We start from the raw sequence: 21,660 nt of genomic DNA on the forward strand, positions 1-21,660 counted from the left end.
TATCCATTTGGAGCAAACTTACTCTTTATTCCTTCGTATGAATAAGACCAACCGAATAAAATATAATATTATACTCGATCATTCGGATATTCACTATTATATTTATTCCGCTCAACTTTACTATAATAAATATTTAATAAATAATATTACATTAGGAATAAAGAACGATGGTCCAACCAATATAAAAAGATATAGATGTTCAACAACTCGAACATAGACATTCAAATTTATTATAAAATTTCAATTTTTTTTTTTTTTTGAATAATTTATGATAGAGAGAATCAAACCTCTGACCTCTTAGTCAAAAGTATATATCTTAATTAATTAAAAATTTTAAATTTTAAATATGAGATCTTTTTTATATATATATATTATTTATTTATTTATTTATTTTGGGTTAAGGGGTTTTGTTTTCTGGGGACTTTCCCTTCTCCAAGAAAGAAAACATTAAAAAACATTAAAAAAAAAACATTAAAAAAACATAGAAATAAAAAATAAAGACAAAGAATCTGTTTAGTGCATGTTTTTGCGTACAAAAAATCTTTAAAGCGCCAATAAATAAATAAATATTATATATATATATATAGTCTTACGTTACCACACACAAACTGTCCTATCTTTCTCCAATTCAAGATTGTTTTTTTTTTTGGGTTCTTGCTGTTCCCTTCCCATGCAACGTTGCCACTGCGACCACCACCGCCGCCGCCGCCACCGCCGTTCCATTGCCTCCGGCGCCGCCGTCTATTTAAAATTGTTGTTTAATAATAATTCAGCAATGATGGTTTCTAAGCTTCTATTGGCCTTTGCCTTCTGCCGTTTGATGGCCACCGTCGGACTCAACATGGGTCCGGCAGTGGAGCTTTCCCGTCTTGGAATTGACGGCCTCCTCACCATCGACCCCTCTGCGGTCGAGACCGCCTCTATCGATTTTGGCCTCATGACCCGTAACCCCCCTCTCGCCGTCTTGCACCCGGCCTCCGCTGATGATATTGCTCGATTGGTCCGTGCTGCGGTGGCAACGCCGGAGGAGTACGGTGGGTTTACGGTGTCGGCAAGAGGGCATGGACATTCGATAAACGGACAGGCGCAAACCGGAAATGGGGTTGTGATTGAGATGAGCAGCGGCGTTGGCGGCGTAGACGGCGGGAGAGGTTTCCCGCCGCCGCCAATTGTGTCGGAGAAAGAAATGTTTGTGGATGTTTGGGGCGGAGAATTATGGATTGATGTGCTGAAATCTACCTTGCGGTATGGCTTGGCACCGAGATCGTGGACTGATTACTTGTATTTATCGGTCGGCGGGACACTATCGAACGGCGGAATCAGCGGCCAAGCTTTCAACCATGGTCCTCAGATCAGCAATGTCCTCGAACTCGACGTTGTCACAGGTCCATTTCTCTCCAATGCAAATGCATCAAAATTTGAACTTTTAATATTTTGGTCGGTCGTAAAATTAATACAAACTGATAGAACAGGGAATGGGGAGCTAACGACGTGTTCGAACGAGGAAAACCCAGATCTTTTCCATGGAGTTCTTGGCGGATTAGGGCAATTCGGGATCATTACACGAGCGAGAATCGTTCTCGAACGAGCTCCTCAAAGGGTAACGAAAAAATCCGATTTTTTTTTTTTTTTTTTTTTTTTTTTTTTTGGCGAGAGACCTATGTTCTTAATAATTGAGTTTGCAATGACAGGTGAGATGGATAAGAGTATTATACTCAAATTTCACAGCCTTCACTAGTGATCAAGAACGGCTAATATCTCTGCATGCAAAACCAAAGAATGAGAAATTTGATTACGTGGAGGGGTTTGTGATCGTTGATGAAGGGTTGATCAATAATTGGAGATCGTCGTTTTTCTCACCGGCCAACCCGGTCAAAATCTCCTCCTTGAAGAAGGCTGATGGGGGAGTTTTATACTGCTTGGAGATCACCAAAAACTACCATGAGTCTCAATCTCTCACCGTTGATCAGGTTAATCATCATCATCATTTAATCATTACCATCGTCTTCTTTACTCGAAAAAACTATACAAACACGAGCTACCTAAGCTAGCTAGAGTGAAAACCAGGTCCGAGAATTTGAACCCACGATCTATTTAGTCAAAGATATAATATTTTAACTAGTTGAATTTAAGCTCGGGACGTTTTGCAAGCTGTATTTGATTTGTCTTGATTTTTCAAATGGGGTTACCTTTTTCTCTACTTTTTTTTAATTTTTGTTTGAATATATATACATAATATATATATATATCTACATATATATATAGAGAGAGAGAGAGAGAGGGAGAGAGAGTTTTAAGGGAGGGTGGGCCAAGATGGTTGTATAATTTATTCAATTATTTTTCAACTTTTTTTTTTTTTTTTTTTTTTATAAAAAGAAAAAAAAACAAGAAAAGTTGAATTTAAATAAATATTTATAAATTTAGTGAAAATTTGCTAAAATATGATTTGGAATCTTCCACTGCCATCTTTGTCTTTCCTTGTGGTTTGTTGTTCGTGTTCAATAATTCATCGATGTTTTGGTTCGGTTCGGTAACGATTTTGTTTTAAAATATGTTTTGATAATAATAAAGAAGAAGAATAATAGATGGAAGATCTTATGGGAATAAATTATTCTATAAAATCCTAAGACAGAGAAAGAATATAGCTTTAAGGATAATAATAACACTAAATCCACAGCCTTTCAGCTCCCAAATTATTCTCTTGTTAACAGTGATTGGAATAAAATAAAGTAGTAGCTGACGAAACTACTTTGTTTAATCAGGAAGTTGAGGCGCTGCTGAAGGAACTCGACTACATACCCGAGTCGGTTTTCACAACAGACCTAGGTTATGTGGACTTTCTCGACCGGGTTCATACGGCCGAGTTGAAGCTCCGATCCAAGGGGCTGTGGGATGTCCCGCATCCGTGGCTGAATCTCTTTGTTCCGAAGTCGAGAATTGCTGATTTTGATCGAGGTGTTTTCAAGGGCATTTTGGGAAATAATACCAGTGGACCCATCCTCATCTACCCCATGAACAAGCATAAGTATGTTCCCTATTCTTTTTATTCCTTTTTTTTTTTCTTTCTCATTTGTAGGTTAAGAAGTCTTTGAAAACGACATCCGATTGTTTGAATCTCTAACCTCAAAAAGCTTATTTACCGTAAAGCCGACTCGGGTTTTAAAAAGAAATGGTAAATTTTCTTTAAAAATTCCACAAAATACAAGTTTAGCCAGCTTGGAGGGTGGTGATTGTCCCATGGGAGAAGATTCTGGTGTCAGGAGATCTTCTCCGTTGGACCCCTCCGATAGGGTCCGATGGGGTCCGATGGGGATGTTACTATCGTCCCAGTTGACGTACTCAACTTTGCAGTGTTGTAATGGAGACATTATTTCACTACATCTTAGAATTATCAAGTCCAGGGTCCATACCTCTCTTGATGACAGTTGGTTCCACTTTTTTGTTGTGTAGATGGGACCCGAGGAGCTCCGCCGTGACCCCGGAGGACGATGTCTTCTACCTGGTGGCGTTGCTGCGCTCGGCGATCGACAATGGCGAAGAAACACAGTCGTTGGAGTATTTGAGCAATCAGAACCATCAGATAATAGCATTCTGCTCTAATGAGGGGATTGAAGTGAAACAGTACCTGCCTCACTACACGATGGAGGAGGAGTGGGCGGAGCACTTTGGCGATAAGTGGCCGGAGTTTCAGCGGAGGAAGATGAAGTTCGATCCACACCACATTCTAGCCACTGGGCAGAGGATATTTTCACCGTCCAAGTCGGTAGACATGGCGGTATCCCGGTGATCCATCGAGACCTGAATTGTTAGGAGAAAACAGCAAGAAAGGCAGCAGTATACAAATATACTGTAATGAATTATGAAAGGAGTAAATGTATATAGTGAAGTAGAAAGAAAGGGCAGAAGAATCAATCAAATGTTCTTGAGAAGAGCGCAAGGACGATGGATTTCCAGCAACATGGACGGGTCGATCCTCCACGATCAAAAGATCAAAACGCTGCACAAATAATCACTGCTGAAACGGATTCCCTCCGTCCCGTCCCGTCCCTTGCCTCTGGCTTCTGATCATCGACAGTTTGGTACTAGAATAGCATCTTCGAAATCTCAGATGAGATTCCAGAAAGCCACCTAAGAACCATGCATGAACACTTGAAGTTGTGTTAAGGTAGCTGTGTTGACCATTTGTCACACGTTCCGATACTCGTTGAACATGTTTCACTTGTATTTTTTCATATCAGTAAGCGCTCAAGTTAGTAGCGCGCATCTCTGGGATTAGACACACTTGTTAGAACAGCAGACGTGTGTCACACTTCATATATTTTAATAAATGTGTCCCTACCATGTCCGTATCCTAGACGAACCAATATTCCAACACAAATCATACATCTTTTTCCTACCGACCCGAACAATATCTAATGAAACGATTAGAACAAGACGCAACAGCTGCTAATGAAGAATATGGAAAGGCAAGTTGTTCTTCAGATGGTACCCCAGAGAAATCAATATGAGCAATTAACCACTTACACCTCTAGCAAGCATGCTACAGAGACATTATTTGCACGAATCGTTCTCCGCTCCAAGCTGATTCCCGAATCTTCGTAATGCAATTGAATAGACAGTTTTCCTACTAGCTGACGTTTTGATAGCGACCAATTTGACAGCCTTCATGAAAAAAAGAAAATAAGTTTGTTAGCATTCAAGGTATACAATATTGGTTCAACCACTATTTGCATCTCTAAACTTTCAAGACTCGTTTTAATTTATTTGCTAAACATTCAAAATGCCTATTTAGTCTTTGAATTTGAACAAACTATTCATTTCGGTCGTTGCCAACTGATATCGGTCCCATTCAATAACATGATAATAAGCGCATGGAGATCATCTCAGAGTAAAGCTTGACGTATTCTTTATCTTTATCTTTATCCTATAGTCCAATTCAAGCCATTACCATAGAAAGCTTATGCCCACTGGAGATCAATTCTTCCAACTCCTTTTCCAGCTGTGATTCCGATGGAGTTTCGACTTCAGAATTGAGCTTTCCTTCGATCAGCAGCGTAATTTCACCCTTCGTTTGGTGCAACGAGAAGTATTCTTTAGCTTCCGCCAGGGTACCCCGCCAAAACTGTTGCAACCAAGGAACTCAATAGAGCACAGAGGAAATTGGTAGAATGACATTATACAGGTAAATAAGTAACAGTGTGTAGAAGAAACAAAGAAGTGGTCTGCAGTACGCATAAGTATTGCGAACTCTACCAAATAAAGATACAAAAAAACATGGTGAGGAATAAAGTTACCTCCTCGTGTATCTTGGTCATTTCACGAGCTATGACGCATTGCCTGCAAAACAGCTCGGAAACAAAAATATTCATCAAGTTGGCATTGATGAAACCATCTACAAACAGAAGACAAGTCTGCTTGTTCAGTAAAGTAATTTGGATCATAATATGAGTTTAGACTATCTGTTACAAGAAATGAAATGATTGCTTTAAGATGATCACGATTAGCGAAGCATCTTAATACAATCTGTTCCTTCAAATATTCCAAATCAGATGTCATCAGTAAATGAATGATGATACAGATAGAAGCAGATAGCGGTGGAAATGCACTGATACATTGGAAGAAATATAATGTAAGATTCCACATTGATTGGAGAGAGGAACGAGTGCCAGTGAAGACGCTGGGCCCCGAAGGGAGGTGGGATTGGGAGATCCCACATCAGTTGGAGAGGGGAACGAAACATTCTTTATAAGGGTGTGTGGAAACCTCTCCCTAACAGACACGTTTTAAAAATCTTGAGGGGAAGCCCGAAAGGGAAAGCTCAAAGAGAACAATATCTGCTACCAGTGGGCTTGGACTATTACATATAAGTCAACAGATTGCAGATAGACATATATAAAGTACCTTGATTCACCAAATAATGATGAAGTTTCCTCGAGAAACTGCTTAACTTTGTGCGGAGGAACATAGAATATTTGCGTCGCCTCCTCATTTGCTGAAACCATCAGCCTCTCTCTTCTAGATGAAGCATGCTTAGGAACAAATCCAACTGCACAAATATACTTATAAGGAAGCCATAGCCATAGGGCCAAAAGACCTCAAACAAAGATGCCCTCACAGCACAAGTACAAGAACCGGTACAAATTTTACCAAAGGTAAATTCATCGGTCGACAAGCCAGAGGCAGAAAGAGCAGCAATGACAGCAGAGGGTCCAGGAATAGGAACAACGGGTATGCTTGCATTGACACATTGTCTTACCTGTATTCACATGGTACAATTATATAAATACCACCATTCATAATTAAATCATTAAAATATTAAGGAAGAACGAGCATGCTCACCAACTCAGTACCAGGATCACTAATGCCTGGCGTCCCCGCATCACTAATTAGTGCAACAATTTCACCCTCTTTTAACCTCTTCAACACTGTTTGCTCCCTTTGAGACTCATTGAATTTGTGAAAACTCAACTGAAATCTAAAAGTCTTCATCAGAACAAATGGAGAACGAAAAGAAACCTGATATATTAGCAAACAAACGCATCAACAAACTTACAAGAGGGGTTTTAATACTGAAATGTTGAAGCAACTTTCCTGAGTGCCTTGTATCCTCCGAAAGAATGACGTTTGCTGATTTTAAGACACGTAGAGCACTGTATAATAGAATTTTAAGGGGATAAAGAGACTGATTATTCAAAACAACTGAACAATTGAAATAAGGACCAATATAAAGGCGAAAATCTTGAAACATAGAAATTAACATCCTACTTAAGGTAGTGACTCAGTTAGAAATATCACAAGACATAAAGTCCATTTTCCAAATTATGCGTTTATTTGTGTACATATCATTTTGAAAGAAAAAAAAATATATATTCGTGTTGGTTGCCAAACTTTCAGTGTATACATACATATGTTGAAAAGAAAGTAGCAAATTTTGTCCGCTTTGGCCTGATACGTATCGTCGTCAGCCTTATGATTTCAAAACACGTCTACTAGGGAAAGGTTTCCACACCCTTACAAGGAATGTTTCGTTCCCCTTTCCAACCGATGTGGGATCTCACAATCCACCCTCCTTGGGGGCCCAGCATTCTCGCTGGCACACTGCTCGGTGTCTGGCTTTAATACCATTTATAACAGCTCAAGCTCATCGCTAACAGATATTGTACACTTTGGCCTGTAACGTATCGTCATCAACCTTACGGTTTTAAAACGCGTCTACTAGGGAGAGGTTTCCACACCCTTATAAGGAATGCTTCGTTCCCCTCTCCAACCGATATGGGATCTCACAACATTAATGTTGGGGATTGCTATCAAAATTTCATACCGTAAGGTGATATCTTCAAGATTACCAATTGGTGTGCTAACGATATATAACCCAGGTTTCAGGGGACCCTGCAAGGACAAGGATACCTGTCAAACATTACAAAACTACGTAGAAATCCTAAACCAAGAAAACGGACAGAATATATCTATATTTTCATTAAAGGACTTAAGAAGTTACAATAACTTGTATACAATCCAGTACAAAATGAGACAGATATAGTAAGTTTTGTAGTTGAATCCAATACAAGTATCAACATGGAGAGGCAAAACATTACTGTTAAGAATATATATAAAGATTAAATATACCATTAACACACATTGAGCTTTTGCGGTTCATTCTATGTTCATTCTAGCCACAAGGAAAGAGTTAAGCAAATAAATAACAGGAATTAAGCTCTAGGTTTTGCATGATTAACAATGGCCATATAGAAAAAGTTATAAGGAAGGGATTGGTTCGTGATCTTACACGCTTCGAGGAATCGTCCATATGAGTTGGTTCAGCAACTTCGGAGGAGAACTGAGAAGCGGAACAAAACGAAAGTAAACAAGTTTTAGGGCAAAAAGAGAGCAATGAGTGGAATTCAAGCGGCGTCCTGGCTTTGATTGAATGAGGTGGCCCACGACGCCATGGAAGAGCTTGCGGGAGATAAACTGCCACGGAAGGAATTCTACGCGTCAACATCAGCTTCTCTCCGTCGCTCTACGGCGGAAGCAGGCCGAACTGAATTGAATTGGGGGCGACGGTGGTAGGAAGGAAGAGTACAAGATTACACAACGAAGACCGAAGATTTCACTATCTCCGAAGAACCGCCAAATCCAAGCGAAAGCCAACAAAATCGATGAAATATATAGTGCATAAATTATTACACTATCCATTATTTTATGTGTAAATTATTGTACAAAATTGTCAGGATGGCCGAGTGGTCTAAGGCGCCAGACTCAAGTTCTGGTCTTCGAAAGAGGGCGTGGGTTCAAATCCCACTTCTGACAACATCTTTTTTATAATTTGCCTTAACGGGACGACATGACGTTCATATTTCGTTATTGGGCCGTTTTCTACGGATAGGCTTAGCCAAATTTCTGCCTGAACGACATGATGTCTTTGTTTCGCTCTGTCGTTCAAAAATAGGGTAAAGGTTAAAACGTAATTATTATGCCTTTCATTATTTAAATTTCATCAAATTAGACCAAATTATATTCCATTTTTACTGACAAGTAATTTTAATTTTTTATTTAAAATCACATCAAATTAGTTAATTCTGGTATAATGATTATTTAGTTTTAAAAATTAAGTTTATAAATAATATATTTATTTATAAAAATAGAAAATAAAATTTGAAAGTTAAAAGAAATCTTAAAAAAAAAAAAATCCTTATTTAACAAATTCGCGGGAATGAAGAACTAAACTTAGTCATATATTGATAGGGCTATTTCTGGGACAAGAACTGAAATAAAATCAAAATAAAACGATTAAACGAGTTTCAAAAGAGTCAGGATGGCCGAGTGGTCTAAGGCGCCAGACTCAAGTTCTGGTCTTCGAGAGAGGGCGTGGGTTCAAGTCCCACTTCTGACAGTTGTTTTGAAACATTTTTCGCTTTTAATTTGTGTTCCATTTGATAATCGGACGACATGACGTTCAGATTTCATTCTTGGGCCTTTGGGCCATTTTCTACTCATGGGCTTAGCAGAAGCCCAATTTCTGCCTCAACGACAATCGGTCTCTGTTTCGCTATTTCAACCTTTCTATAATATTTTTTTTTAGTTAAATTATAAGCAAACTTTAAAATATATTTAATAAGTTTTTAAACTTTTAGTTTATTATGTTAATTTCTGCCTCAACAGGTTAAACAATTATATTATTAGCTGTAAATTAAATTTTGAGTTTAATAAATTTCTAAAATTTAAATTTTATGTTTAGAAGTTTCATTAATTTTTTGACACGTGTAGGGAGTAATTATTAATTCTTTTAAGATTTGTTTTTTAATTATTAATTATTATATACGGTAAGGAGTAAAATGAAATGGGGTGAATAGATTAATTATGCTTAATTTTATATGTAATTATTTTATAAAAACGTCAGGATGGCCGAGTGGTCTAAGGCGCCAGACTCAAGTTCTGGTCTTCGAGAGAGGGCGTGGGTTCAAATCCCACTTCTGACAAAATTTTCTTAATTTTTTTCGTTTTTAATGCATTCTCCCGTTTGATAACCGGACGACATGACGTTCACATATCGTCATCGGGCCTTTGGGCAATTTTTTTTATCAATTGGCTTAGTATAATTTCTGTCTCAAATTATCGAACAAAAAAGTCAGGATGGCCGAGTGGTCTAAGGCGCCAGACTCAAGTTCTGGTCCTCGAAAGAGGGCGTGGGTTCAAATCCCACTTCTGACAAATTTTTCTTAATTTTCTTCGTTTTTCACCCGTTTGATAACCGGACGACATGACGTTCGCATTTCGTTATCGGGCCTTTGGTTAGTTTTTCTAACCAATGGGCCTAGCCCAATTTCTACCTCAACGACATGGAGTCTCTGTTGCAATCTGTCGCTCATGGTATGATACAAGTGAATATTTGTGAAAAAAAAAAAATAAATAAAAATTAGGATGATGGACCTTTTAATATATTCCATTTAATTCAATATTTTTAATAATAGGATTCTAAGAATTCTTCGTTCACCATGTTATTACTTTATATTTACATATAACTACATCGATCGATCTTAGTAAAAGGTGGTTTAAATGCACGTGGTTTCAAACTAATGTCGGATAAAAAGGATTTTAGTTATAAATACTACCGATCATCTAATGAGAGAAATGGAAGTAGTTGACACGAGCTCCTCTAAGTGTTCCCGTTGGTGAAGCAACTCTCGACCGAATTTTCAACCTGCTTGAAGAGCCCATTGATAATTTGGGTCATGTAGATACTAGCACAGTATCTCATATTCATAGATCTGCCCGACATAATAAGTTCACATGTATGTTTTCATATTATTTAGAGTCATCTACTCAATAGAATACGAAGATAATTTTGCATGAAACAAGTGGTATAAAACAAGTGGTATAAGCAATTTACGTGGAGACTTATGTTCAAGTTCGAATTATATAGATTAACATGATAATATTATTAAGCACTACATCACCTACGAGGGGTATCATATGATCAATTTTTTTGTTTATCATATGATTTGAAGAAGTCATGCATCATACAAATTCGAGATATTTTAAAGAATTAGAGACTTAGTTGCAGTCACACGGACATTAAAGAATGAGGAAGAATGAGCTCCTCAGAGAATTTAGAAATTATTATACAAAAATTATTGAAAAATAAACACTAATATCAAAAATAAAATTGATAAAAATAGAGTTTGAGTTAGGGATGCACACGACTTGAAAAGGTTCAAGTTCACAATCCAACAGTTTATTCTCCGGTTACGTGTTAGGATGCATAAACAATAATCAAAGAGGATCATAACTTCGATGAGATTTGCACAAATGCTCCCTTGAACAGAAATAATTTCAACTATGGACTCCATTTCTACTTCCTTCAACACATCTGAATCTGATTAACATTGTTCCAATAATCCCAAGGAAATCACCAGAAGATCGATACATATTTTTCCAACACACAGATCTTATCAAGAAATTAAACCTTCAGAACTCAATAATGGAAGATATCAGCAGTGGCCATGATCGGCTGGTTGACATACAGAAAATTCATCGAGTTCATGAAGCTATCGGTAGCCGCATTAGTCTGAATCTGAAATGCTTCCTCCTCCGCTTCTCCAAATCCGCCATTGTTGCCGCTGATGTCGATGCAATTAGAGATCTCCTCAAGCGATTGCAATCTCTGCGTCAGTTCCTCCATTTGAGCTCTCAGAACCGAGTTCTCTGCCTCGACGTTCATATAAAGCTGCGATGTAATGTTGATATTCGAAAGAATCTGAGCGTTATCCTTCCGTAATCGAGCCACTTGCGCCATCAATTCGTCCAGATGCTGTTGCTTCCGCATCCGAGATCGCCTCGCCGATTCACGATTCGATTGCATTCTTTTCCGTTTCCTCTGATCCATCAGAACCTGCAAATCCTCTTCAGAGCCTGAGTTTAGAAGCCTAGTGGAACCAGAGGAATTTCCGCTCGAAGAAGCCATAGAGATGGATATGATAGATGATAACAATGCAATTTACAGCAGAGCACAACACAAATTACAGAATATCTGATCTACCGCAGAAAGAAAAAAAAAAAAAACCTAAATCGAACACGAAATAAGAACAATACAAAGAAATTAACAATCTCCGAATCGATAACCGATCTGGTAATCTCGATAATTTCAGGCAGAGAAATGGAGGAAGTTCACGAGAAGACGTAGAACCAGTAGAGGAAGACGACGGAGAAAGATTGAACCAAATGCGTACGGCGTCGGAGAGAAGAATTGATCATAAAACCGGAACGGAGAATTTCACTGAGAATCGGAAACATGAATCTGAAACATCGAGAACAAGCGATTAAACATCTGAGAGGAGAAGCGACGAGGTAAGGGGATGAGATTCCGAGAAAACGGCGGAAATCCGACGGCAGATAGAGAAAGAGCGGCGGAGACGAGAGGAGGCGGTTGGAGAAGGCGGGGAAGGATGAATTTATAGAAGAGAAAATGACGGGAAATGATTGTAAAATACGAGAAAATTTAGGAATAAAATAAAATAAAATAAAATAATTAGTGAAAAAAAAAAACAAAAAGTGCGGAAAAAGGACATAAAAATTTCCTCCAACTCAATTGGGTCCGGCGGGATATACCAAATATATATTATTTAATTAAAAAAAAACCCTAATTTTTATAAACCGTGTACCCGAGCGATCGAGCTTCTCGATCAAAAATATATATTTTACCTGATTGAGCTATGCTCGTGTTAATTAGTTAACCCAATATACAAAACCCATATATAATCTTTTATGTACGGTATATTAACCGTACAATATATTCAATAGAACACACACACAGAAGGATCACTATCCGAAACACGTGAATTGCCCATACGTTTAGTAAAAAAGTCGGCTGCCTCTAAAAAAGATTAAAAAACAGCAATAATATACTGACCTTAACAAGTGAATCGAACATATGTACGAAAATTTTCAAGACCTCTGTAGAAACTCCGACATAAAACGAAAATAAAATAGCTCGAGGAGAGGTGAAAACGCTTCGGGAAGGATGGCCTATATTTATAGACATTGAACGTACACTTTGTGAGTAGATGTGTCTATTTGTAGATTAATCTCAACCGTTTATCCGTTACGTTTCACACCGATACATTTGATTGTACTGTTATATGGGTTTCATAGTATTCTCTCAAGGGTCTATTATAACTTTTTGCATTGTACATCGAACAACGAGCACGTGGTCAAGTTTAACTGTTTGCCGGTTGTCCCCACATGATTGAGACTATAGAACATGAAATCTTTTTAATGTGGGACAACGGTGTCTTTGTCTATAAATATTTCTTGTTTTAAGGATGTTGGATATTTATTATAATACTGAATTAGTGACTAATTAATCTAATAATCTGTTCAGTCCGACTGGGGAATAAAACATTTTTTATAAGGGTGTGGAAACCTTCCTGATAGGCGCGTTTTAAGCCCTTGAAGGGAAAACCCAAATAAGACAATATCTGCTAGTGATGGACTTAGACGTAGACGATTGCTCAATGTTTTTATTTAGAGACCTTTTTACTCGATGTTTAACTCAGTTTTGTTACACGGGACGGTAGATATTGGACCATTGGACTTTATTAGTAGTATTGGTCCAAATTAATCGACTTTTTTTTCTTTTAATCTTTGACCGATGTTGTTTTTCTCTTTAAAATATAGGTTTGTCCCGTAAAACTGTTATTGTCAAAATTGAGATAAAGTAACCTATCTGACCATTACCTAACGACTAGAGTAGAATTTGTTTGAAATAGGAAGAATGTGGCCAGCAATAGAAGAAGAAAAGCGATATACTAGGGTGGTGATTGTCACACTAGCTCCGATAGCTCCGATGCTTAAGTTAACAAAATTTGATTTAGAAATTGTCTTCTCGGTTAAAGCAGCAAATTTGCATGTCTATTTGAATTAGGGTTTCATCTGTTTCTTTCCGAGTTAGGTTAAAAAAGGGACAAGACTGAGCACTTGACACCCGAGTCAATTAGTACATGAATAAACCGAAACCACATTTAAATGAGAGCAATCCTGAAGATATGATGACTAAAAAAGCCTTAAAAGAATTGAAAGTCACTACCTATACCAACAAGGTGTATCTTTCTTTTCAGTGGCTCGATCATAAGAACTCCATCTTGAAAATACTAAAAGAACTGTTGGTTTGTCAGGATGTCGAGGCCAACAAGTGCCGAGTCTAAAGGCATGCAAGTGAGTACCCCTTATGAGGTTGACCCAAATGAATTTACGCTTCGGTCAAAACTCTCTTTTTCTCAATGGTTCGGTTTTTCTTGTATTTTGTTTTTAAGCTTCAATTTCACCAATAACGCATAATTTTTCTCTCTAAGTTGGATAATAAACTCTCGTAAAGTTAGTTTACTTTATTAGTGGATCATCGTTACGTAAATATTTGGTTATATAAATATATATATATATATATATATATATATATATATATATATATATATATATATATATATATATATATATATATATATATATATATATATACACGACATGATAATCAATTACAAATTACTAAGCAAAAATACATTTTTTAAAATATTATAAAAAAGAAAAAAAATACGTGTCAATCTTTCAACCACATATCCTTTCGTTCTCAACTATTTAATTGATGGGAAAATAAATAAATTTAAAATAAATCTTTACCAGAAATAAAACACGATACATAGAAAACTAAAACATCCGACAAGAGAACGAGACGTATACGACTTGAAACCAATTAAATTATCACTATATATTAATATTTCTATGTACACGACACTCAATAATATAAAATTTTACTATAAAAAAAATTATTATTATTATTTTGTGATTTTTTTAAATGCAATATATATATATATATATATATATATATATATATATATATATAATTCTAAAAAATTAAGATAATTCATTAACTAAATAATTATTCACTTATAGATAATTCATAATTTAATTAAAAAATTATTAAAAAAAAAAAAAAGGCAAAGTTACTGTTTAGCCCCTCTTTTTCACTGTCAAATCTACTTGAATACTCGCACGCTGATTCCGATTCTGATTCTATTTACAGTTTCCCACAACTATCCCACTTCGGAAAAAGAATCCAATGAAGGGGGCATTTATGTCTTTTCCTTTTATAATTATTTAATATTAATTTTTATGTCCGACCGTCTATTTAATTTTAGTTTTTATCGGTTATTATGAACACATAAATTATTAACTTACATCTGAACGCTTATTATGAGTCAATCAAATAAATATTTAAAAAAAAAATTCAATATGATTTTTTAATGATTATTTAATTATAAAAATATATTATTTAATGATACGTGACTCCAGTAGTATTAGACATTCGCCCTTAAACTATATTCGGACGAATTTAATATAGATAAATTGAAAATTAAATGGACAGCTATAAATTTTGTAAATAAATAAAAAATAGAAAATAAATTAGGGACCATTCTATAAAGGGTAAAATACCATTATGAAATTAGACGTCATCCCCACCCTAAAAAAGAAAGAAAAACAAAAAGAAAAAGGAAAGTGATTTTGTGGGGACGGAAAATCTTTATTGTTCATAGTCCACAAATTTATAACGACGTGAAACTCTTGATTGATAGAACAAATTTTAAGTTCTATCGAGATTAATTTTGAATTGAAATATAAATAAGATTTTAATTAAAATATATTTTTTCGGGTTAGGTGAGTGGCACGTGTGGTAGAATTCAAATATATAAAATAATTTGTGGTAAATGATGTTATTTATTTAAAAGTAAAAATTAAAAATTAAAAATTGTACTTGGTTGCAAATATATTATAATTGTTAATAAAATATAATAAATAATATAAAGTTTTTAAAAATAACGAGCAAATGAGCAATAAATAACATATATTATTGTACTTTTGCTATTAAATAAAATAAATTACTTTCCAACGTATGTTATTTATCAATTTGTATTTAATAGCTTTTATTTGTAGTTTGTAGTCCGTAGTTGAACTACATTATGTTTAGATTATCTTTTTGGCGTATTTAAAGTATGTAATATTCAATTTTAAAATGATGGTGGAATATTATGTTTCTTTCGAACCTTGTTTTAGGTTTGATGTTAAAATCGATTTATTGGATTAGTCATGATCAAGCTAATTCTAGAGTGAGTCGTCTTGAAATCTAAAAGTAATCATCATAGATTCTAAGTTCGATCTAAGAGTTATTCATCCTTCTAACCCGTTCTTGGTTGGAATCATTCGTTAAGTTAGTTTTCATTGTAAAAGTTTGCAAGGATACTAGAAGGATCTCTAACTTTGCAAAATCCAGCATCGTTGGCGCTTATCATTTAGTATCAAAGCATTTGGTCGACGTTCCTTGGCCAACTCTAGAGGTGAAATATGTTTACTTTCGTTTAAGTTAGGTTTATTTGTAAAATTTTGCAAATATACTGGAATGACTTTCTAGCTTTGCAAAATCCAGCATTTTTTATGCTTATCACACATAATACTTATTAATCAGATAATGAAAAAAAAAAATGGAAAAGAAATTAAAAAAAAAAAAAAAAAAACTTTATTTTATATTATTATTTATTTATTTATTTTTGGGGAAATTAATGAGGCATATTTGTACCATATTGTGTCTGTCATCAGAGATATCTCAAGAGACTGAAAGTGGTCCCAAAAAAAAAACAAAAAAAAAAAATCAAAATTTCTTTTTTAAAATAAAAAGAAATTCACAAAATTTTTTTAAAATTAAAAAATAATAATAAAATAATTATCAAACGGAACTTTAATTTAAAAAAAATTAATTCATTAGATATGGCGCTCACCCACATTAAAATATATATATATATATATATATATATATATATATATATATATATTTTTTTTTTTTTTTTTTTATTTCTCGATCATATATAGATATTATGTGTGTTAATATTATTTTCTAGTTTAGAATATTATATTTTAAATACGTCTAAATAATTCGAGAAAAAACACATATTAATAAAAAAAATACATTATTTGAGTTATTATTATTTTTTTTTTCTAATGTTTATTTTTATTTAATCATGAAAATGCTTGAATTTTACGTTAAGAATGAAAAATATAAATAGAAATATAATATCTACGATATATTCCATAAATAATATATCTCAACATTTTAATTTAATATTTTACCCTTTATATTTATACATATAATAGATGTCTTTTTTTAAGCAATAAATAATTCATTAATTAGGTCGGTTTGTTAGTTAGTTTCATTTTTTAATATTTCCGGTAAAATAAGTAAATGTTTGACTTTTTTACACTCTGGACCCGCATGTAGTGGGTGAATATTGATACAATCCAACTTATCAGTGTTATAAATGATTTCATCCAAATCGTTTATGCAGAGATAGGTAGGAGTATCTTATACAATGAATTTCTATAAGACTGAACTATGAAATATTTAAATATTTATTTTTTTTTAATAATTTTGTTAATTGAAATTAATATTTCATAAGATGATCTTTAATCTTAATCTGGAGTGAATTATGAACTTCTGTCTATGAGGTCTTGTCTTTTGATTTTCATTGATGAAAATGACTTTTGTAGTTGATTTAATATGTTTACATTTTGTTATGTACTTGTAATATTGTTACTAACAATCAAAGTTGACCTCGATGGTGGTCAAACACGTTAGAGGTGACTATAGAAGTTTAAATTTGTTGTGACTACGAAAAACTTTAAGAACCTGTGAGATCCCACATCAGTTAGAAAGGGGAACGAAACATTGTTTATAAATATGTGGAAACCTCTCTCTAGTAGACACGTTTTAAATTCTTGAGAGAAAGCCCAAAGTGAACAATATCTACTAGCGGTGGACTTAGGCGGTTATAAATGGTACCAGAGCCAGTCATCGGGCGGTCAAGGATGTTGCGCTGTGGATTTTGAACATTCCTTATAAGGGTGTGGAAACCTCTCCTTTTAAATCCTTGAAGGGAATCCCAAAGAAAACAATATCTGCTAGTGGTGGGCTTAGGCTATTACAAATGGTATTAGAGTCAGTCACTGGGCAGTATGCCAACAAGGACGTTGCGCCGTGGATTTTGAACATTCCTTATAAGGGTGTGGAAACCTCTCTCTAGTGAACGCTTTTAAATCTTTGAAGGGAATCCCAAAGAGAACAATATCTACTAGCGGTGGGCTTAGGCTGTTACAAATGGTATCAGAGCCAGTCACTACGCGGTATGTCAACAAGGACGTTGTGCCGTGGATTTTGAACATTCCTTATAAGGGTATGGAAACCTCTCCCTAGTGAACGCTTTTAAATCCTTGAAGGGAATCCCAAAGAGAACAATATCTACTAGCGGTGGGCTTAGGCTGTTACAAATGGTATCAGAGTAGTCAATGGGCAGTATGCCAACAAAGCCGTTTCGCCGTGGATTTTGAACATCCCTTATAAGGGTGTGGAAACCTCTCTCCAGTAGACGTATTTTAAAACTGTGAAGGAAAAACCTAAAGAGAACAATATCTGCTAGCGGTAGACTTGAGCTGTTACAGAACCCGTCAGTATTTAGTTCGTTAGTAACCAATAGAATCCATCAGCCAACTTCAAAACCGTAGATTCATTTAGCAAGTTCCATTAAAGTTATGATTCAGACTCCATTCAGCTTCATGTTTGGTAAAACTGTATGAAAGTCAATGGTGTTTGACAGCCTCCATTCCATTGTCCTTTTGAGCTTCACTTAAAAGTAGGTAGCAAGCAGACACTTCCATGGTTCCATGTCTGTTCATAATGTTCATGTTCTTCATCATTTCTACCAAAACTTAAAGGTAGATTCTTTGTTGATCTTTTATTTGTGGTTTAGAATGAACCCAAATGGAATCCTATCGCCATGGGAAGATCTTTAGCTTCAACTTGGCTGCATTTTGGTGGACAATGATGGGGTTTAGCAACAGCCACAAGAATGGATAAAGATGTCAAGACAACAATGATGTTCTAAACATCTTGTCCTTTTCTTTCCTTAATCTTCTCAAATTCTGTTTATCAAGTAGTTAATCTTAGACCTTTGATAAGTTTAAGGATAAACTTCATTTTCATTTTATTTCTGCAGCACCTGATAGCTTCGACATTACTCTGCATCCCTTGGAATATGGTCAAGTTCCTTCAGAATTTGAATTTGACACTTAATAGCCTCGACATTTGTCTGCATCCCCTAGAACATGGTCACGTTACTTTGGAATTCGAATTTGACACTTGATGGCCCCGACATTCCTCTGCATCCATTAGGACATGATCACATTGCTTCTCGTTTTTAAGAGTGAAGACTATTCCCACAAACTAACAGAAGTCTTTCCAGTATGCTTTGTTCTCACTCACATGCTTCGTAGGGAAATTCTCAGTAAGTTACCTAACATAAAATTACTTCAAGCAAAACACGTTTAATTTTGAAGTTCTTATGATTGAGCCACCGAAAAGGGATGTGCATTTTGTTAGCATAGATAGTAACTATCAATTTTTTAAGTCTTTCTTAACCCGTCTATCCTCAAGATCGCTTCATTCGAATGTGGTCCCGATTCACTCGTGTAACACTCTTTTACTCGATGAATTCAGTGGATATTTTCAGAGGACCCCACGATGGCAAATAAAACCTTTCCTAAATAAGTTTATTCCTACATCGTCCTATCGATGCACTCTACCACTGAATTAATATCCGGTTGAGTGAGCGATGCCCTATCTTTTCGAATTTGAACGAGCAAGATATAGAAACTACAATATGGATACCCAATTGTAGAAAAATGCAAGGCTAGTGGAACTTTTTCCTAATGTACAACAAACAAGTGTGTCAAAAAGAAAGCTGAAAATGGTAACCCAACAACAGCCACTAGGTTTTTGTGTGGCTGAGGAAGGCCATATATTATTACACCCATAGTTTCACAACAAAACAGTGTGCCCATCACCCATTACAAACAAGTTCGAAGAGTTTGACCTAAATTTGGGTAAAATTACGGAGCCCGCAGCTAATAGATATTGTCCGCTTTGATCCGTTACATATTGTCGTTAGCCTTAATATTTTAAAACTCATCTACTAGGGAAAGGTTTCCACATTCTTACAAGGAAGGTTCGTTCCTCTATCCAACCATTGTGGGATATCACAATCCACCTGTATTGGGGTCCAACATCCTGGCTGGCACATCGTTCAGTGTCTAACTCATGATACTATTTGTGATGGGTTAGTTCCTCTCTCCAACTAGTGTGGGATATCACAATCTACCTGTATTGGGGTCCAACGTCCTCACTGACACACCGTTCAGTGTCTAACTCTGATACCATTTGTAATTGGTTAGTTCCTCTCTTCAACCAATGTGGGATATCATAATCCGTACACCGTTCAGTGTCCAATTTTGATACCATTTGTAATGGGTTAGTTCCTCTCTCCAACCACTGTGGGATATCACAATCCACCTATATTGGAGCCCAACGTCCTAGTTAGCACATCATTCAGTGTCTAACTCTGATACCATTTGTAATAACCTAAGTCCACTGCTAGCAGATATTGTCCGTTTTGACCCGTTATGTATTGACGTCAATCTCACAATTTTAAAATGTGTCTACTAGAGAGAGGTTTCCACATCCTTGTAAAGAACTTCTCGTTCCTCTCTCCAACCCAATGTGGGATCTCACAAATATTTTCAATAAAATAATATTATATATTACATTTATTTTAGAAGTATTATAAATAGATAAAACACACAATCCCCAAACAAATATTCAACGAAGTCTCAACTTATACAAAACACACGAAAAAATTAGAACAGAATGGTTCCACATACTCAAAACTACAAGGGGATGCTGCCTACAATCAAAATTCGGGTTTTTACAACAGATGTGTTCTTTTATGCAAGAAGACTTAGAAAGAACAAAGAACATTAGTCGTTGATTTTCTTTTTGTCACGATAAAAGTAACTACTTCAACTTCAATCACTCGAATTTAACGTTCATATTAGAACCATGCACAATAACAGTAAAGGCCAAAATAATTACTATAATGACACATATCCGAGATTCCGATCAAGATTCAAAATCTAGATGACCCCAACATTCTCCTACATGCCCTACGATATGGTTAGGTTATTTACTTTTCGCTTTTAAGAATGAAGACTCGCAGATCAACACGAGTCCTTCTAGCATACTTTTGTCATCAAACACATACATTCTAGGAAAATACAAAAGAGATCACCCAATTTAGAATTACTTGAAGCAAAACATACTTAACTTCAGAGTTCATACGATTGAGCTACTGAAAAAGAAAGTGCATCGTGCTGGTATAGATAGACTTTCACTTTCCTAAATCTTTTTTGGTCATCTTATCCTTACCATCGTTCTCATTCGAATATGGTTTTGGTTCTTTTGAGAAAAAATGGAGATTTTAAATACACAATTTGAAGTTGCATGAGCGTACCTCAATTATCAAAATATTACTTACCTCTTTAGAAATTAGAAGCTCAAACTCTTCTACCCGTACAATCTTAACGTATATGTACACATACATACATACATACATACATACATACATGAATACATACATACATACATACATACATACATACATACATGAATACATACAGACATGTAAAATTACTCAAATCTTAACGTATGTGCGTGTGAGATCATACATCGGTTGGAGAGGAAATCTAGACATTCTTTATAATGGTGTGGAAGAGGACAATATCTAGTAGTGATGTGCTAGCAAAAGCCCAAAGAGAACAATATCTACTAGTGATGGGCTTGAGCTGTTACAAATGGTATCAGAGCTAGACACCGAGCGATGTGCTAGCGAGGAGGCTGAACCTCGAAGTGGGGTGGACACGAGGTGGAGTGCCAACAAGGACGTTGGGCTCCGAAGGGGGTAGATTGGGGATCCCACATCGATTGGAGAAGAGAACGAGTGCCAGCGAGGACGCTGAGCCTCGAAGGAGGGTAGATTGTGAGATCCCACATCGGTTGGGAAGGAGAACGAAATATTTTTACAAGGGTGTGGAAACCTCTCCGTAACATACGTGTTTTAAAAACCTTGAGGGAAAGCCCGAAAGGGAAATTTTAAAGAGAACAATATCGGCTAGCAGTGGACTTGGGCCGTAATTACTCACAATCATTGGGGAAGTTTGGAATGCAAGATTGCA

General features: G+C 35.7%; 3 protein-coding genes and 4 non-coding genes across 8 annotated transcripts; 5 read left to right on the forward strand and 2 right to left on the reverse strand.

Annotated features, from left to right (window-relative positions):
* The first annotated feature begins 622 nt into the window (after positions 1-622).
* LOC111799187 (cytokinin dehydrogenase 5) lies at positions 623-4,349 on the forward strand. Its single transcript, XM_023682622.2, has 5 exons — positions 623-1,385; positions 1,473-1,600; positions 1,692-1,970; positions 2,763-3,025; positions 3,451-4,349. The coding sequence occupies exons 1-5, from the start codon at positions 671-673 to the stop codon at positions 3,785-3,787; spliced, it is 1,722 nt and encodes a 573-aa protein (XP_023538390.2). The 5' UTR covers positions 623-670; the 3' UTR covers positions 3,788-4,349.
* On the reverse strand, positions 4,199-8,150 carry LOC111799188 (Tetrapyrrole (Corrin/Porphyrin) Methylase). 2 transcript variants are annotated; one of them, XR_015421706.1, is made up of 9 exons: positions 7,787-8,150; positions 7,322-7,389; positions 6,554-6,650; positions 6,340-6,468; positions 6,148-6,256; positions 5,902-6,046; positions 5,295-5,337; positions 4,949-5,139; positions 4,199-4,662 (listed from the first exon to the last, which is right to left on the reverse strand). XR_015421706.1 is itself a non-coding variant. In XM_023682623.2 (9 exons), exons 1-9 carry the CDS (start codon positions 8,000-8,002, stop codon positions 4,552-4,554), a joined length of 1,092 nt encoding a protein of 363 aa, XP_023538391.1. In that variant the 5' UTR covers positions 8,003-8,149; the 3' UTR covers positions 4,199-4,551. The 2 variants fall into 2 exon arrangements, 1 of the variants encoding a protein (XP_023538391.1); XM_023682623.2 differs by having other exon boundaries at positions 4,949-5,122; positions 7,787-8,149.
* A 76-nt stretch (positions 8,151-8,226) lies between these two features.
* Positions 8,227-8,310, forward strand: TRNAL-CAA (transfer RNA leucine (anticodon CAA)). Its single transcript has one exon. It is a non-coding gene; the product is annotated as a tRNA-Leu (tRNA).
* A 499-nt stretch (positions 8,311-8,809) lies between these two features.
* TRNAL-CAA (transfer RNA leucine (anticodon CAA)) lies at positions 8,810-8,893 on the forward strand. The gene has a single exon. It is a non-coding gene; the product is annotated as a tRNA-Leu (tRNA).
* Positions 8,894-9,395: 502 nt separating this feature from the next.
* Positions 9,396-9,479, forward strand: TRNAL-CAA (transfer RNA leucine (anticodon CAA)). Its single transcript has one exon. It is a non-coding gene; the product is annotated as a tRNA-Leu (tRNA).
* A 148-nt stretch (positions 9,480-9,627) lies between these two features.
* On the forward strand, positions 9,628-9,711 carry TRNAL-CAA (transfer RNA leucine (anticodon CAA)). The gene has a single exon. It is a non-coding gene; the product is annotated as a tRNA-Leu (tRNA).
* A 1,106-nt stretch (positions 9,712-10,817) lies between these two features.
* LOC111799229 (bZIP transcription factor 44) lies at positions 10,818-11,948 on the reverse strand. Its single transcript, XM_023682688.2, has one exon. It carries the CDS (start codon positions 11,462-11,464, stop codon positions 10,976-10,978), a length of 489 nt encoding a protein of 162 aa, XP_023538456.1. The 5' UTR covers positions 11,465-11,948; the 3' UTR covers positions 10,818-10,975.
* Positions 11,949-21,660: the final 9,712 nt, after the last annotated feature.

The sequence above is a fragment of the Cucurbita pepo genome, chromosome 7, assembly GCF_057944985.1.
Source record: "Cucurbita pepo subsp. pepo isolate OVF chromosome 7, ASM5794498v1, whole genome shotgun sequence".
Taxonomy (NCBI): Eukaryota; Viridiplantae; Streptophyta; class Magnoliopsida; order Cucurbitales; family Cucurbitaceae; genus Cucurbita; species Cucurbita pepo.

Excerpts from the sequence above, each read along its gene's own strand:
- LOC111799187 (XM_023682622.2), top strand. The coding sequence starts at position 671 with ATGCAACGTTGCCACTGCGACCACCACCGCCGCCGCCGCCACCGCCGT. Across the intron at positions 1,971-2,762 it reads AATCTCTCACCGTTGATCAG|GAAGTTGAGGCGCTGCTGAA; the intron begins GTTAATCATCAT and ends TTGTTTAATCAG. Across the intron at positions 3,026-3,450 it reads TACCCCATGAACAAGCATAA|ATGGGACCCGAGGAGCTCCG; the intron begins GTATGTTCCCTA and ends TTTGTTGTGTAG.
- LOC111799188 (XM_023682623.2), bottom strand. The coding sequence starts at position 8,002 with ATGTTGACGCGTAGAATTCCTTCCGTGGCAGTTTATCTCCCGCAAGCT. Across the intron at positions 5,338-5,901 it reads TCATTATTTGGTGAATCAAG|GCAATGCGTCATAGCTCGTG; the intron begins GTACTTTATATA and ends GCTGTTTTGCAG. Across the intron at positions 5,123-5,294 it reads TGACCAAGATACACGAGGAG|TTTTGGCGGGGTACCCTGGC; the intron begins GTAACTTTATTC and ends TGGTTGCAACAG.
- LOC111799229 (XM_023682688.2), bottom strand. The coding sequence starts at position 11,464 with ATGGCTTCTTCGAGCGGAAATTCCTCTGGTTCCACTAGGCTTCTAAAC.